At 43.9% G+C, this 18,357-nt stretch overlaps 1 protein-coding gene across 1 annotated transcript in view; it reads right to left on the reverse strand.

The window, feature by feature from the left end:
* Positions 1-18,023, reverse strand: part of LOC141804107 (junctophilin-1-like) — a 42,844-nt gene extending 24,821 nt beyond the window's left edge. The window contains exon 1 of the mRNA XM_074688379.1: positions 17,426-18,023. Within this exon, the coding sequence (XP_074544480.1) occupies positions 17,426-17,804 (379 nt within the window). The 5' untranslated portion in view covers positions 17,805-18,023. The remainder of the gene's footprint in view (positions 1-17,425) is intronic.
* Between the last annotated feature and the right edge of the window lie 334 nt (positions 18,024-18,357).

Raw genomic sequence — 18,357 nt, forward strand, 5'->3', positions numbered from 1 at the left:
GAACGGAGGAGATTCGTTTTTAGAGCAATGGGACATCCTCTCCTTCGGAGCGTCACATGAAGCGACGAGTTTCAGTGATGACGGCATCAGCTGATCACCTCTGGATCATCTGTCAGTCAGCTCTAACAGCTGTTTGTGCGTCTGGGGATATGCGCTGTAATAACTCTGATCAAACAGAAACAGTAACAGAGCTTTGTCTGCTCCTTTAACCAGTTAAACACACACGTAACCATAAAGAAAACCTGCTCTCTGTTTATTCTGTGTGCTGTTTAGAAGCTCACGGATCACTTTACCAGTAAAATGCGTAATTGTGAGATTATTTATGAATTATTTAGCCTTTATCTAGAGCCCATCTGATGGTGAACTCTGAAGCTTCAGAGTTCACGATCAGATAAAGTGGGTTATATTACTATCAATACGACCCACCTTATTGTGTCTCAGGAAGATATTATTGATCAGTCAGTTTTCTGTATTAATCCTCTGTTATATTGATTTGATGATGGTTGTGTTCAGTGTTTTGTGCTCTAAACTCACAGCGAACCCTTTGATACCAGATTTATGATCAGTTTCTGAACGATCCTCCGTGCCTGTCCTCAGCTCGTCTTTTCTCTCATTAAACTCCGTTGTGTTTGTGAAGTTTCATGTGAAGTCTGAGCTGCTGCAGCGTCCAATCAGAGAGTGATATTCTATATGGGGGCGTGTCGGTCAGTGAAAAGACTTCCTCAAAGCCAGCTCTCGTGTCTCCTCGATCATAGCTCCTCCGATCAGTCTCCTCCATCCTCTCTCCTCTCTCCTCTCTCCTCTGAGCGCAATTATCGCTTTGGGACAATCTTCAAAATGGCGACTGGGAAAGTACTTCCGGTGTCATGGAGGAGATAGGACGGAGGAAGCACGAAGTTAACGCATTGAGACGCACCCTATGTGTGTAGATGATACTGAGTGGAAGAAGCTACCTCAAGTGGGTATGATAGTGGATGTAGCACGGAGAAAGAAAAACACAACCAAAGAGAAAGAAAACACAGAAAAGAGAAAGCTTTTCCCCAAAGAACGGTGAGGCTTGGCTTGACTTTCACTCATTTTTAGGAATTTGAGAGCAGCACAGGACAAAGAGCAACATGAGTTAGCTTTCTGCTAAGAGGTATTTGTCAAATACCTGTGACTGGCCTGGGCTAACATGCCAAGTCAGGTGCATGGCTGTCAAGTCTCTCCCACGTAGAAATGTGATGCTACAGGTGGTTGATGGGCTAGAGGGTGTGTTCATGTAATCACGGTTGGAGGCAGTGGGTGTGTGCTGCTGCTGGCACTGAGCCAAGGCCAATGTTTGAGCCTTAAATTCATTTTTGGGCCCTTAGCCTGTGTTTTAGCCTTTTAACTGTTTTAAGGCCTCAACCCTGTGTTAAACCTTCAACCCATGTTTAAGCCTTTACCCCCATGTTTAAGCCTTTAGCACTGTTTCAGCTTTTAAACTGTGTTTTAGCCTTTAGCCTGTGTCTTAGCCATTAGTTTGTGTTAAAGCCTTTAGACTATGTTCTGGATTCTAGCAAATGTTTGAGCATGTAGTCTGTGTTTTAGCCTTTAGCCTGTGTTTTAGCCATAAGTTTGTGTTTAAGCCTTCAGCCTGTGTTTTGGATTTCAGCTCATGTTTTATAGTGCGTTCCATTTGGACTCGGAAGTTGTAATGTCTGAGTTCCAAGTGGGAAAGCCCAACTGGAACGCCCCCAGAGGTCAGATTTTCGAACTTGTAAGTTGGAGTATCCACAACACTCCCAAGTTCCCAGCAGGAAAGTCTGAGATCAGGGGTAAAAAGTAATTAAGCTCCTGTTTTATTCTGTTTATTTTATCATTTCTGTATAGTGTTTGTCACAATAAATCAAACGTGTCTATAGTATTATTCAATGTTTATATACAGAAACACTGCTGTTAAGGCAAGTTTTTCCAACTTGGCAAGTGGAATGCTTAAATTGGTGATGACGTCATTCCCACTCCTGACTTCCCAATTCTGAGTACATATGGAACGCAGCATTAGCCTTGATCCCGTGTTTTAGCCATTAGTTAGATTTAACCCTTTAACCTGTGTTTTAAGCCAAGGTGTTAGCTTTTAACCTGTGTTTTAGCCTTAAATCTATATTTAAGCCTCTGGCCTGTGATTTAGATTGAAGCCCATGTTATAGTCCTTACTATGTGTTTTAGCCCTAAACTTGTGTTTAAGCTTTTGGCCTATGTTCTGGATTTAGCCCATACTTTTCCTTAAGCCTGTGTTTTTGCCTGTAGCCTTTGTATTAGCCTTTAGCTGGTGTTTTTGCCCTAATATTGTGTTTTAGCCTTTAGTTTGTGTTTTAGCCTTCCGCTTGTGCTCTATCTCTTTCCTAGGCTCCAGTGTCCACCATCACTACAAAATTAATCACAGAAATCGTTTTCAGCAGAGAAAAACACAGATCTCTCTTCTTCCTCGGTTCATTCATGCAGTCTGACCTACAGAGGTTGCTGGTATTAAGAGGTTTCTTTCCCCTCCAGAAACTTAGAGAATGTTGTCAGCTGTAAATGTTCTGTTGTCACAGTCTGAGTGTGTGATATGAGAAATTTCCATGGGATGGGGGAATTGGTTCTGTGTACAGAGGCTCTTAATTTGGGCTTGAGCCAGTTTGAGCTATTTTAACACTTCCATGTGGTGGTGACACATTCCTCGTCTCAGAGAGTAACTTGAGTTCTCACAGTTTCCTCCTGCCTTGTTTTCCCCTCCCCACAGCGCCCTTCTGTGTGAAATCAGCCTGTCCTGAAGCGTGACATCAGCAGACCGCAGACTGAAAAGCTGCTGTTCGTGTGACATGTTGCGTATCTTTAACTTCTCCTGGAATCAAAGGAGAAACCTTTTCCCTCTTTTTGTAACCTCATTGAAACAACACATCATGTTATGAAGCTCAGCAGCTCAGCAGCCAGCAGAGGTGTACCCAACCTCAGCGTGACACCTGTGAGCTGCAGTCTGCAGGTGATCTGACAGCTCGGACATATTTGGACACATTAGTGAATGTGAGAGCAGCAGTGGTGATAAAACAGTTAGCTTTGTGGCCTGGTTAGGAGCCCTGATGCCATCAGCAGGAGAATGTGAGAATGTGCTATTTTAAAAGATGGAAGTAACTTGAGATACTGGGAAGTCTGCAGGACGTCCAAACTTAACTCCAGCAGAGATCTTGCTATGTGCAGTGAACCGTCCCCTTTCGGGAAACACACTGCCTGCAGAGTGCAAATCCACCAGCAACCAGGAGCACAGGGCTGCACCCAACACTCTCTGCACCATATCACCATATGATCTAACAATCATATTTGTTTTACTGTTACTTTACATCTATCAGTCCTCAGAAAAGAAGACTAACATTTGACTGCCCAATGGTCCTGAACACACAGACTCTCTGTTCACCAACAGAAATAATCAGTCTGAAAAGACTGAAAGCTAAAGACAGGAAAATACAAACACACACACACACACACACACACACACACACACACACACACACACACACACACACACACACACACACACACACACACACACACACACACACACACACCGGCCACTTTATTGGATACACCTGTCCAACTGCTTGTTAACGCAGATTTCTAATCAGCCAATCACATGGCAGCAACTCAATGCATTTAGGCATGTAGACATGGTCAAGACAATCTGCTGCAGGTCAAAGCAAGCATCAGAATGAGGAAGAAAGGTGATTTAAGGGACTTTGAATGTGGTATGGTTGTTGGTGCCAGACGGACTGGTCTGAGTATTTCAGAAACTGCTGATCTACTGGGATTTTAACCAGCAACCATCTCTAGGGTTTACAGAGAATGGTCCCAAAAAGAGAAAATATCCAGTGAGCGGCAGTTCTGTGGGCCAAAATGCCTTGTTGATGCCAGAGGTCAGAGGAGTATAGCCAGACTAGTTGGAGCTGATAGAAAGGCAACAGTAACTCAAATAACCACTGGTTACAACCGAGGTCTGCAGAAGAGCATCTCTGAACACACAACACGTCCAACCTTGAGGCAGATGGGCTACAGCAGCAGAAGACCACACCAGGTGACCCTCCTGTCAGCTAAGAACAGGAAACTGAGGCGACAATTCACACAGCAACACCAAAACTGGACAATAGAAGATTGGAAAAACGTGCCTGGTCTGATGAGTCTGGATTTCTGCTCCACATTCAGATGGTAGGGTCAGAATTTGGCCTCAACAACATGAAAGCATGGACCCATCCTGCCTTGTATCAACGGTTCAGGCTGCTGCTGGTGTAATGGTGTGGGGGATATTTTCTTGGCTCACTTTGGGCCCCTTAGTACCAACTGAGCATGGTTTAAAGTCCACAGCCTACCTAAGTATTGTTGCTGACCATGTCCATCCCTTTATGAGCACAGTGTACCCATCTTCTGATGGCTACTTCCAGCAGACAGGAATGTTTTCAGTACCTTGTTGAATCTATGCCACCAAGGATTAAGGCAGTTCTATATGATGATTCTTACTATATATATATATATATATATATATATATATATATATATATATATATATATATATATATATATATATATATATATATATATATATATATGTGTGTGTATATATATATATATATATATATATATATATATAATGCTAATGCTATAACATTAGCTTGATGTCATGTTTCAAACCCTATCCCTATGTAAGTGTTCTGAGAAATACCTCGGCGTGTTGTATCCAGTAAAAAGTTGACTTGAACAAAGGAAACTTATAGCAGTCTTAACACATTAACAGTTTTTGTTTGTTTTGTTTTGATCAGTTTTAATCATGTAACCTCATGTAAACCTGGAGAATGAAGCAGTTTGACATTTGAAACATAGCTAAAGCTGGTGCCAACTCCTTAAAAAGGAAAGTCTGTACTGTACTACAATCTTGTAATTTGCATAATAAGCTGTTAGCATGTTACTGTCCCGGATGCTGTAGGAGAGAGAAATAACAGAAGAGATGCAGAGAGCAGGTAAAAATACAGTAAATAAGTTCAGAGCAACAAATGAACTGTCTTTGATCCATTCTTGTTTTAATGTCCAAATATCAGCCCTCCTCCTTCATTTGGGCCTGGGACAGGCTGAAGTGACCCAGATAAACATACCGTTACATGCAGTTGTCTGCTCCGGCAGGAGGATACTGCTGCCGGTGAGGAGGACTTGTTTGTCAGTCTGTGTTTTGGAAAGGGGGGGGGGGGCTCACAACAGCACCTGCTGCTCATTGGGGAAAGGAAGATCAAAACATGCTTTAAACTCCAGAGAACTTGTGGCTTTAAAAAAAAGGTCACCAGAGGAATCTGAAAAGTCATCAGAGTGACAAAGTCTTTAAGTTGTCAGCTCTCAGCCGTGGTTTTATCCACCACGTTCGTCTTGCCGTCATCTGAGCTCACACTGAATCCAAAGTGCATCATGGCAGCAGAACAACACAACGCCACAGTCACACCCTCTAACTCTGTCTTTTTTACACACCACACACTGTCAGGAAAACCCAAGGGTTCAGATTTTTGTCAAACACGCTTCCACCCCTATAAGACCCCTGCTGTGTGTTCACAGCCATGTAATGCTTTACACCTTCACAATGAACCTGAATGGAAAACGTATCATAGCTTTACTAGCTTACTGTGGAACAAAGGAATAAGTAAGGGAAGAAAGTGAAGCTGCACACTTTTTAATTTCGTGTTTTAACAAAAAGAAATATGAAAAAATTATGGCTATAACATGTCTCTAGCTTTTTAACTTCATTTATCTCAGCTAGTTTTGATGATGAAGTCATCTGATCTGTTTAAATGCTCTTCTGCACAAGGCCACCTGAACATTTGTGCATGACAACATGCTAAAATCCCAGGCTGTTCCTGAATGCAACATTGGTGAGACAGTGTGAGACTATGGATTTAAATATCACACGAACACGGCTGTGTCATGTTTTTCCCTGTCGCTGAAATGTTTACTCAGACTCAAACTGGATCACAACTCAGCCAGACCTGAACCATCCAAACTGGAAAGTGGGGGACGATCCAGTGGGCTGCCAGGCTGAGCAGAACCCCGGGACAAACGTCTGTATGATTAAATCACCTCACAGGTTACCAGGGCCTGTGCTGAACAGCTCAAGTGAGGCATGATGGGAAGTGTTTGAATGGCAGTATGTACTGTGGATAACTATGGTGTCATAACGCTGTCAAAATTCAAGAGCAAACATGAGAGCCACGCGCACAGCTGCAGAAGAGCTGTCACCTCTATAAAAATAATAACAATAAAAATGGCGCTATAGATAACAGAGATAAACCTGTCTTCCCCCTTCTTCCCACAGCTTTTTGGACTCTCTTTCTCTCCGTAGATATTTTTCTGGCCTTACAAAGCCCAGAAACAGCTGAGCAGCCTTTCCTCTGTGGGGGAACTACAGTGTGTGTTGTTTCAAGAAGTTATCGATTTTTGGATTTTTAATGGTCCATCAACACTCGTCCATAACATAATCCTGATTAATCAATAATCCATGTTTTCACCAGCCCGTATCAAGCCTTTACAAACAGCTTGGTCTCTAGAGCTGGTCTCCTTTCAAGTATCAACAAATCCATCTGCATGAAAAGCCGATCCAAATCAGCCAAGGCTGAACACCCTCCGTGCTAACAGGCTAACAGGCTAACACGCTCAGGCCTGACAATCGTCTCCTTCAACAGCATCAGTTCTGAGTCAGAGAATCTTCATGGACTTTTGGGCCTCAGTTAAGACACAAACTGCAAGCTTCTGGCTCCTAGCAGACTGTCCTGGCCCCTAGCGGACTGTCCTGGCCCCTTTAGTGTGCAGTTAGCAGGTTCTCCTGTGGAGCAGGTCGTGAACAGGGAGCACAGAAAAACATCACCTAACAAAACACACCAATTGACAGAAGTGATCCTAAACCAAAATCAGGGCAAAGAACAGATAAAACACACCAGCAGGCCTCAGCCAATCAGGTTTCAGCTTCAAAATAAACACTGCAACACACTTGAAAGTAGGGCTGGGGGATATGGCATTCTATCCATATCTTGATATTTTTAGGCCTCGTCACGATATACGATATATATCTCAATATTTTGACTTGGCCTTGGGATGTTGCTCTGATGGGCACAATCGATGCAGAATGGCAACACTTCATATGTGTATTGATATTTATTATTATTATTCATATTAATTTTGTATCCATTAGAAAAAAAAATCAGAATAGGAAAAAGTTTTATTTTTTAAATGTGGAAACCAGAAACATGTGCAGTGATTCATTTTTATAACTTAGAATGCAAATATAAATAGTAATTTTAAAATGCTAATGTACAAATTCAGCAAACAATACCCTTACTTATTTGCATTAAACAGGAAATTGCCAGGTGTTTTTGTACAACTATTTACAAAACTATCAGGTGTCAAAAGATTTGACAGAAAAACTGCCTTGTATCTCCTGATCGCTCTGACACATAAAGTACACTATGTACTATACACACTACAACACACCAACAATATAATCCAAACACGTGAAAAGTTACAAATGGATGACCTGCATGTTGTAACTCCCACAACTTCCCCTCTCTCCTAGCAACTGTATGATTTTTCTGATTGGCTGAGGTGGCACACTTTCCGCCAATATTCCTATTGGCAGAATATTGGAGTGTTTCTCTGTTGTTATTTTAATCTTGTTGGCACTCTGCTCAAAAGCAACTGCTATTATGGTACGGCCAGATGAGATCACAGGGAACAGCCAGGCAGGGCCTGTGGATTACCAGGGAGAGGCAGCAGCCCTTGATTGTGATCTCCAAAGCTTTCACACACTCTCCTGTCATGCTTTTGAAACCACAGCTCATTGTTTTTCAGATGCTCTTTTGGGCTTTCTGTCTTTAAATGAACGGGCTCTCTACTCCGCATACGCACTGTCGCGCTAACACCTGTTCGCCCCTCAGCATTTTTAAAATAGTCCAGTGGCAAGATTCAGGCGTTCACGCAGCGCATTACAGGCGATTCGCACGAATAAATTCGCGAGTTTGCGTTTGGTGTAGCCGCATCATTACAGTTTCATCCTGCACCAAACGCCTGACAGCACTCAGGAAACAGGTTTTTGACAGTCTTTAACAGAAAACTTTCGATGCTAGTAGTCTAAAACACTGAATCCAAACCATCTCCAAATTATTGAGCTATCATTTATCTTTGACTAACTTTTCTTCAGCTACTGATTCCGTCTCTGTTGTCGGTGAGTGGTGGGAGGGGGAGGAGGAGGGGTGTTTGTCACGTCACAGTGCTGGGGAGGGGGAGCAGAGACGTTATATGTGAGAAACACGGACACAGAGAAAGGGAGAGGAGAAATAGGAGTGAACTTGCGGACCACATGAAGAAATGAACTGCTAAATGGCACGCAAAATCAACTTTATCGATACAAATGATAGAGCTATTTTTATTTGCGTAGAAGAAACATATCAATATAATTAAAACATTGATATATCGCCCAGCCCTACTTAAAAGGAGGAACAACATAGGGCCTGTGGACTGACGGAGGGACCGAGAGACAGAGACAGAGAAATGGCTCAGAAATCCCCCCTCAGTGTGTGTGGGAGGTTATCAAACGTCCAACCGCAGCAGTATGTGATGGTTTTAAACCTGGGCGTTTAAGAGACAAAGAGAAATAGAGAGACTTCCCCTTAGGTCTTTAGAAAGGGGTGCACAGGACGAGAGCTGCCACTAACCATTATTTTCAATGTCGACTCATCTATCGATTTTTTTTCAATAAGTCAATTAATCACAATTATTTTGTGTTAAAATGTGCAGACCTTTAAAATTCAACCTATGTGTTGCATTTACACTGCATTTAACCAGAGTTAGGTTCTCACCTCTGATTGGTCAGCCCTGTGTCATGATTGTTTGTTTGTCTTTATTTCATCCATGATGACATAAAAATTTAAGTAAAATACAAAAAAATAAAATAAAACCTCAAAATAAATGAATCAGGTAACAGGGAGATGAAGTTGTTGTTCCCAGTGTTGGCTGGAGAGACCACTTATCAGTGACTTTGGGCTTGTTTTTCTGATGTTTGGTTGCTTGTTGGGGCTTGCTTTGCTCTGTACGATCCTGCCTGACTCTCTCCCAGCTCTCCATGACAACACATTTGTTTGGTTTGTTTCCACCATAGACTGTATAAAACATGGACGTAGTCTCGCTGACGTCACCCGTCTGTTTCTGAAACGGAAAATGAAGCACATCGGCTAAAGCAGCCATATTGGTAGTGGCAAGGGCTTTGCCTACAGCCATAGGGTGCCTGTCAGTCACGTGACCCTCAGCTGTGCCTCTTATTGGGGGAGCTCAGGATCTTAATACCCTCTGAATGGCCGAGTGAGAAAAAAATTCACCCCTCGTACAGTGAATGCCAGTAGTAAAATTAGCGACTCAGACAGGAGACGTTTTTTGAACCAGGCTGTAAATAGGTTAAGTTCTGCTTTGAAAATGGCTTTTTTTGGCTTGGTGTGTTTGTGACTTCCGCTACTTCCAGAGCAAGCCTCAAGCGAACACTCCAGAAACAGCAGATTTTAGCACTTCCGCATTGTCTCATATTCCCAGACCGGAGGTTGCCGCTTGGTTTCTCTACATGCACCACTTCCACTTTGATCATGCGCACTCCGCTCCTCCTCCTCCTCCTCCCCGCTTAATGTTACCGGTGCCGTAAGCTCAATCTGAATAATATCCTCACTTTTAAAAAGTTAGGGAAGTTTAGACACTAGTTTGTGACTAAGAAAAAAAAAACTGTCTCTAATGGACAGCAAAGGAGACTCTCTAAATCACACTGTCAGGCAGTACACATCGGGGGCTGTCATGCTGTCCAAGCCGGAGGTGCAGAGCCTCCGTCAGCGCACGGTGCCGCCGGGGCGCAGAGATTTTTCCTCATCTATATTCCTTGTGTATGAACTTAGTGATCTTTTTCCATAAAGTATCTGTTAACGTGGCGCCTCATGCAGTGACCTGAAGTCACAGATAAGCATTTACTGCCTGGTATTTGATTTCACCGTACGACAATAATAAAAACAATAATATGACGCACCGACTGTTAAAATTCATGTCGATGAATTTTTACAGTCACCCCTGTCGATTATGTCGACTAATTGTTGCAGCCCTAATACAGAGCAGGACCCCAGGATCACCTGGGAACAGCTGTAGTCCAGTCTAAAAGAGTGCTTGTGTCTCACTGGTTAAGGCTGAGGTGGTGAGGGGGTGAAGGGGTGAGGTGGTGGTGGATTAATCCAGTCTCAGTAAGGTGCAGAGCAAGGCTAAATATAGAGAGAGGCCTGAGACTGGAGGAGGTCTGGTTTCATGTGACCAGCAGAGCCAGAGTGGATCCACAGCACACTGTCTTACTGTCATACATTCACATAAACAAATGTGTTCAGAGGTATTCACATCTTCATATGTGTTCATACTTTACACTTTTTCATCCATTCATACATAAAACGAGCTGTTCCTCAGAGCAGATGAAATGTGAGCTGTGCCTTACTCTGCTGTCAAACACCAAAGTCTGCGCTCGGTCTGTGGAGGGTCTGAGGTCAGTCCGAAGTCAGTCCATAGTCAGTCTGTAATGGGTCTGAAGTGGGTCTGTTGTCTGAGGACGGTCTGTAGTGGGTCTGAAGCTGGTCTATAGTCAGTCTGCAGTGAGTCTGTTGTCTGAGGACAGTCTGTAGTGGGTCTGAAGCTGGTCTATAGTCAGTCTGCAGTGAGTCTGTTGTCTGAGGACGGTCTGTAGTGGGTCTGAAGCTGGTCTATAGTCAGTCTGCAGTGGGTCTGTTGTCTGAGGACGGTCTGTAGTGGGTCTGAAGCTGGTCTATAGTCAGTCTGCAGTGGGTCTGTAGTCAGTCTGTTGTTTTAGGACGGTCTATAGTCACTCTGTTGTTCTGAAGTCGGTCTGTAGTGGATCTGTAGTCGGTCTGTAGTTGATCTGAAGTCAGTCTGAGGTCCGTCTGTGGTCAGTCTGTAATGGGTCTATAGTCTGTTGTTGATCTGGCTTGGTCAGAGAGGAGGAGCTTCCACACAGCTTAATGTTAATAGTATGTTTTTTCATGAAGAACCTTAAAGGACGTGCATGTCAGTTGCTGTGCAGAGATGGAGACATGCTCCTCTTCCTCTTTCTTAATCTCTGTTCTCCAAACAATCTGTGTTCCACCTCACATTCTCATAAAGCCTCTCTATGATTTGATATTCTTGAAAACACCAGTCTTTGGTCTTTGTTCAGCGTCCCGACGGAGGCCCTTTTTCTCTCATTAAACCCAGGTTTTATCTTTAAATCCTTGTTTTTATTTATGGAGCACTATAGCAGTAAAAAGAAGACAACAAACAAATGCACGCCTTGGAATAGTTTATGTATTCATCATAGTGGGTGATGGTGCTCATGGGAAACGGAGTCCTCATTCAGGAAAAACAGTACAGTGAGAATCTGACCACAGGTGTCACTGCAACCAACGCCAAACAGACAGCCCTCACAAAGTTTTAAAGATGCTACCAAAAGGTGTTTACCATGGACTGTATGCAGAGTGGACAACATGGCGGCACCCGTTATAATTTCCTCATCACAGGCATCGCCACTGTTCTGCCAGAGTCTATGCAGTAAAGAATCTGAGTGGAGCCGTGTGAAAAATAAAAGTTTTTTTTTTTTTTTTCCTTAGGAGAGTCTACTCTCTTATTGTCTCTTCTTTCTTACGTGTTTTACTATTCCAGAAAAAAACTGCACAATAACATCAGTTTCCAGCCATCTTTAAACATGATGTAAAACCCCATATTTAACTTCTCAAAGCTAATAAAAAAAAATATTTTTTCTAAAAAAAAAGAGGACTGGAAGACAATCCAGCCCAATAGCATCTTCATATCCCCATAGCACACGAATGGGAGAAACAATTCTAACAGGTGTTTTATTTTTTAAAGTTTGACCACAGTCCATTTGGAATGTCTGGGGAGACAGATTTTTGACCTACACTGCAGTCAACCACCAGGGGGAGCAGTTTTAGTGGAGACCTCGCTTCAAGCTGAGCAAGAGGACGCCCACCTCTTTTTTAGTCTTTGGTGTTTATAGTACGTGTGGAGGTATGAACTGTAGACCATGAAGTCACCAGTCACAGCTGTCATCAACACAACCACCACCATCAGCAGTCACTGTTTGGATCAGGATGCCATGTAAACAGGAATAACCCTATTTGCTCATGCATGTAAACAGGTTATTCCAAATGTTTCAGAGACCAGATTAATGACCTTTACCCCAATACTGACTGCATGTTCAGTGTTTTCCCTAGGTTTACAGCCTTGGGGGGGCAGTGGTTCTTTTGGTGGTTTTCCCAGCTCTCTGTCTGCTAAACGAAATGAGCTTGTCTCTTTGTGTAAACATGCGCACGTGTTTGTGTCTGTGAACACATAGGAGCGGAAGTTCACGGTGTGTGAAACAGCGCAAGGAGAAATGTGAACCCGACGATGTACAAACGACATCCCGTCATGTCAATTACATAAATAACACAAGGCTATTTATTCCCAAACAAGGTATAGACCTGATTTATGACAGAGGTAACTCTAAATCACTTCTGCTGTGGGGCTGTATGGAAAATAACATTAACTCGACTTCCAGGGGGGACTAGGGCCACCCCCCATTTGAAGGTAGGGGAAACACTGTTGTAAACATAGCCATTGTGATTTAAAGTCGCCCTCTTTTCCACTGAAGAGAGAGTACCATCGTTTAACGAGCAGTGAATATGAGCATCACAAACTAAAGACAGAGCTTCATGACAAACAGCATTTCACAGTTGCAAATGAAGCGGTTTATCGTTGCTTTTCTAAAATGAAAATGAGAATAGAGAGGAGGAGGCTGGTGGTGAGGGAGAGCCAGCAAAAGGTGCCACATCAGACAGTCCTGATGATGAAAAGGAGGGAGACAGCAGCCGAGCAGCAGGGGAAGAAGAAAAGGGCCTGTGGGTGGAGAGGGAGGCCATGCTGTGCGTTTGTTGTTGACAGTGTGGTCCCTCTGTTTCAGCCAACTCTAAACTTCTTACCGGGTCAGAACAGTTTGAACCTGAAACTTTGAAGTTGCACAGAGGCAGTAAGAAACAAGAAAGCCATCATCACCTGAAACACTGAGCCCCTGCCAACAACTCTTCAGCCATTGGCTGAGAGTGATCTCTCCACAGAGATGCTGCTGTTAAGCTCCTGTAAGCACAACACTTATAACAAAAAGACGTGAGCACATGCATGTCTGTCGTTTGCTTTGCTCTTGTTCAAAACATTTTTTTGTCTTCGTTTTATAATATAAAAGAAGTGAACTGTTCTGTCAGCCGCTGCTTGTCGCAGACAAACTTCACATTCAGTTGAATATTCTGCAAGTAACCTTAACCTGACTTACTGTCAGTCCTCATCACTCAAGAAACGTAAACTATGGTATGCTAACGCGACAACTAACCATCAGCATACATGCTCGTGCTGGAGCTCCCAAAAAGGGTGCAACCAAATCCTGAGCTGTTGTGACCGACTGAGGAAGTTGGTACCAGTGAAACCCATGGTATCTGCAGGTTTCAGCAAGTGAATTCAAGAATTCCAACGACTTTTTAATGCCACTTTGAATAAAATATAAGGCTGAAAATGATGCTGTAAGTATAGGCCATGGCCAGAGGGATCCAGCTGTGTTACAATCCAAATGGCCAACCCCCAATAAATTAGCGCTCACCCACAGTCCCAGACTGGCTAGCTAGCATGCAGATAATTTATGTCTCTGGTATTAAAGACAAAAAAAAAGACTGAAAATGTTATATCTAAAAAAAGAAAACAGAGGTGTTTTCTTATTTAGGAATCAAACTGACAGGTTTTTCTTTTTTGAAGCTAAAGATCTGGGGCCTCATTTATAAAACTTGCTTACACACGTGAAAAGTGGCATAAGCCACTTTTCACGCAGTTTGTGATTTATGAAAAAATACTTGGCGAGAAAATGTGCGCACCAGTACGTTAATTTTGACCCTTGCGTACAAAGATTTTGGAGACTGGGTAAGTGGCGGGGCACATGTTGAGGTGGTGAATTGGAGCCCGATTCATCTCATATATTCACTGTCATCATATATCAGACTTATAGACCTGGGTAATCACAAACACCAAGTCTGCAGTCTTTAAGTATGTTCCTTAAGCGAGCCATACTGTATGCACAATGTGCATGTGTCATACTTTCATATTCAAATGATATTGAGTGATGGAAAGCGCTGATTAATTAGTATTGGAACAAGGTGTTTAGCATTTGGTGTAAATACTGAATAAGCATATAAATAGTGCCGTGACACTCGTGCGTAAGGCGCCACAATGGATGCACTGGCACTGCTGGTAGATCACGCAAGTGGTAGGATCAGGGTGGAGAGAGTCTTTAGGGACCACAAAGATTTCCTGGCCCATGATGATGACTGGCTAAAAAGCCAATTTAGATTCCCTCGAGCAGTGCTCTTGGATCTATGTGCTGAACTGGGCCCAATGTTAGAAAGATCCACCCGCCAGATATCCGCCATCCCGGTGCCTTTACAGCTGCTGACCACTCTGGGGTTTCTGGCAACCGGCTCCTTTCAGTGGGAACTAGCCGACAGGAATGTGTTTGATATTATTAAAATAAATAATTTTTCATGTTCTTTCTAAAGCCCATTTTGATCTATATGATACAATTCAGTTAACTTGTCCTTATAGGTCTGGGATATCACAGCCTTCCCTCAGCAACATAATTCAAACCATTTTGGATGGCATTATAAACATGACCAGTCAATTCATCCGGTTTCCTTACACTGTGGGTGAACAGGCCAACATCAAACAGCAATTTGCAGCAATGTCTGGTTTTCCAAATGTAATCGGGTTAATTGACTGCACTCACGTTGCAATAAGGGCACCGAGTGAAAATGAATTCATCTATGTAAACCAAAAAAATTTGCATACAATCAATGTACAAATAATTTGCTCCTCAAATATGGTTTTTACAAATTTAGTGGCACGGTGGCCTGGGTCAACACAGGACTCATTCATTCTGACACACAGCAGTGTAGGGAACAGACTGCAGGCAGGTGCTGCAGGTGATAGCTGGCTCCTCGGTAAGAGCAAACACCACTGCAGAAATTCTGACTATTAAAGCCTGATGTTTCATTACCCTTTTTATACTTTTTATTCTTCAGGTGATAGTGGCTACCCCCTAAGGCGCTGGCTCCTCACCCCTTTCGCCGACCCGCAGAGTGCAGAGGAGGTACGCTTTAATGTGTTGTGTTTTTGTTCAAGTAAAATATGGCCCCGTCTGAGTGCAGAGGAAACCTGCAGTGGAGCAGGGAGGGGGTGTTTGGTGCGAGCGCTCTGGGCTTCTGCTGCACAAAAACACTGCTGTAGGGGTAATTTCTGCCCTAAACCTTGTGATAGGACCCAACTTGTTCCATCCCGGAGTATCACTTTGAACCAGTTCCTGAAGTTGGAGTAAACACAGCAGACTCTAGTCTGGAGGAACACATGGAAAATAGGTACTTTGCAAAAATCCTTTTCAGAATATTAAGTTTAAATACATTTAAAATGCATTACTGTGTTCCCCATGTTGTTGTTACAGTTGGGGCTAATCCTGTTTACTGAACTGTAGATGGATACCTCATGAATTCCCAGGACATATATTTTTATATCATTTATATCTGTGTTTCAGTCGTTAAACTTTAAAGAGTACACTACAGCTAGCTTGTTGAGCTAATATGCCACGTAAGAACTGTGGTGTCTAACAGTCCAACTGTTTCATGTGGAGCAGTGTACTGTGGGTAATGTGCTATATCACCTGTTGTTTTGATGCATATTCCTGACGGAGTGTGTCTGGCTTGTAGGGACCGAAGTCAGCACTTTTATAGGTACCGACCAAATACTGTCTATGGTAAAGAGAATCAATTAACATAAAATCAAATGGTACCATGTTTAAGTACCTAAATGTGTCTTTGTGACTGTGAGGGAGAGGAAGAGTAGATGATTTTCCATGCTGGACATGAACACAGCATTGCAGGTTTATATATTGAGAAATGAATGCTAAATTAAAAAACTCCAAGATTTCATTATTAAAAAAAATAGTATTTATCAGCACATACACACACATAAGTATTGTTGATTGGTACTGTTTAGTACTGATACCAACACCCGACACCCAGTGGGAAAGTTCGTGTGGAGCCCTGCAGTCTAGCTCATGTCACGCTCTACGTCAAGAGGTGTGCTGTGGCAGAGCGGCAGCACAGACTGAAGTAGGACAGACTGGATTTACTGATGGCAGACCTCAGTCTCTACCATCTCCACTGCTTCAGCTTCATCATGAGTATCTCCTGTTTCTTTCCAGCATGTTCTTCTTATTCTAACATCACTTATATAATGAGCTGATCTCCCTCACTGCGCCTGGATCAAACTGGGAGCTCCTTGTTGGCTCCGACTTAATGGTTTCCTTGGATTTGAGCTCTGGTTTCATAATGTGACGTCTCTCAAATAAAGTCCTTTTTTTCTGCCACTTGCAGCTCAGGAGCTCATTTTTCATTCAGAGCACCCAGCTTTTATGATTTCACATCCAGTTTCATGCCAATTTCTCTTCAGTGTGTCACTTTGGTTAAATAATGTCTCTTTCATATTTCCTTATATAACTATGATTTCATAATGTCTCTCTCATTTCATAATCCCCCTTTTATTTCATAATCTTTGTGCGCTCCCTTCTTTTATACTCATGCACTCACTTTAATTCTTCAGCCTCTGTTTTATGTCAGATTCATGACATCACAGCCCCCCTGCCTTCAGCCAATCACAGCCCCCGACTCTCCCTGCTGTTTGCCCTTTCAAGCTGCACCAGAGTTAGCCACTTAGCACCTGTTAGCTTCATTAAACAACATGTAAATAACTACAGGTCTGAGAAACAGCTCGTAAACACTGAGCAGTCACCGAGGCAGAGCCCTGTGTCATAAATCACACACAGGCAGGCTCAGGGCTAAGGAATCAGGCTCTGGCTCTGGGCTTGGACTCTGGGATCTGGAATCAGCCTGGGTTCATGTCAGCGCTCAGTTAATCCGCAGTTACCTCAAGGAACAGATGGTTCCAGGAGAACACCTGTCAGCCTGTCAGCCTGGCTTCAGGAGGCAGCAAGGTGAACCAGGCCACCCTTACACTCACACACTCTCACACTCACACACTCTCACGCACACACACACACACACACCACTGACATCCAGTCCATGACTGTTATTATTATCATGAGCTGTGTGTGTGTGTGTGTGTGTGTGTGTGTGTGTGTGTGTGTGTGTGTGTGTGTGTGTGTGTGTGTGTGTGGAAACAGGGTAGTGGGGAAAAATAAAACAGTTTAAAAATAGAAAATGTACCACCTCCCTGACATCATCACGCCCCGCCCCCTCACCTCCATCCCCGTACGTCTCCACGCCGTATCCGTCCTGCAGACCGTTGCTCCAGGTGCCCTCGTACCTGGCCGGGGTGTTCAGACTGTGCCGGACTCCATAGCGGCCCTTGAACCCGTGGGTCCACTCCCCCCGGTAAATCCACCTTCCCTTAGTCTCCACGCCGAGTCCGTGCCTCTTCCCCTGAGCCCAGTATCCCTGGAACACGTTCCCGCTGGGCCAGGTGTAGACCCCCACCACCTCGAAGCCATTGGACCAGGACCCGGAGTACTCTCCCTGGCCCTTGGGTCCGGTGCACACGCCGTGTCCGTGGGCTTTCCCGTCCTCCCAGCCCCCGCAGTACGTCCCCCCATCGTCAAAATCGAACCGACCACCCGTCATTTAGGCACGGAGGGCTGGAGCACCGCCGGGGGGGAGCTGTGAGGTCCAGAGAGTTGGTGCGGGGGGGTGCGTGCGCGGCGGGACCATCAGAGAGCTGAGCCGGAACGGAGGAGGAGAGAGGCGGGCTCCGGCAGCAGCAGACCTCCGCTCGCTGACTGATGAAGACTGCCCCGCTGCTTCTTCTGCTCTGTGAAGAGTCAGTCCACACCATCAGTTGTCAATCATCAACCCACAGCCCGCTTCCGGCGCGGCTCTTCAAAATAAAAGTCGGCGTGTTGAGCGACAGACGGACGTAATTAAAGTCTATATGATGTTACATTTCCGGTCAAGGATAGCCTCCCAGCTGAATTTAAACAATGCTTCATGTATTCATTCATTTAGTCATTCATTTATTCATTCATTTATTCGTTCATTTATCTTCTACCACCACCATGTTCAGGGTTGCTGGTGGTTGGAGCCCAGCTACCTCTGGGTGAAGCGGTGTACACCCTGACTGGTCTGAGGTCAGTCACAGGGTTGTCAAAGAGACAGCCTGCCTTTCACACACACACAC

This window comes from Halichoeres trimaculatus, unplaced genomic scaffold, assembly GCF_033239565.1.
Source record: "Halichoeres trimaculatus isolate MK-OKI-2021-1 unplaced genomic scaffold, fHalTri1.1 fHalTri1_scaffold_15, whole genome shotgun sequence".
NCBI classification, from domain to species: domain Eukaryota; kingdom Metazoa; phylum Chordata; class Actinopteri; order Labriformes; family Labridae; genus Halichoeres; species Halichoeres trimaculatus.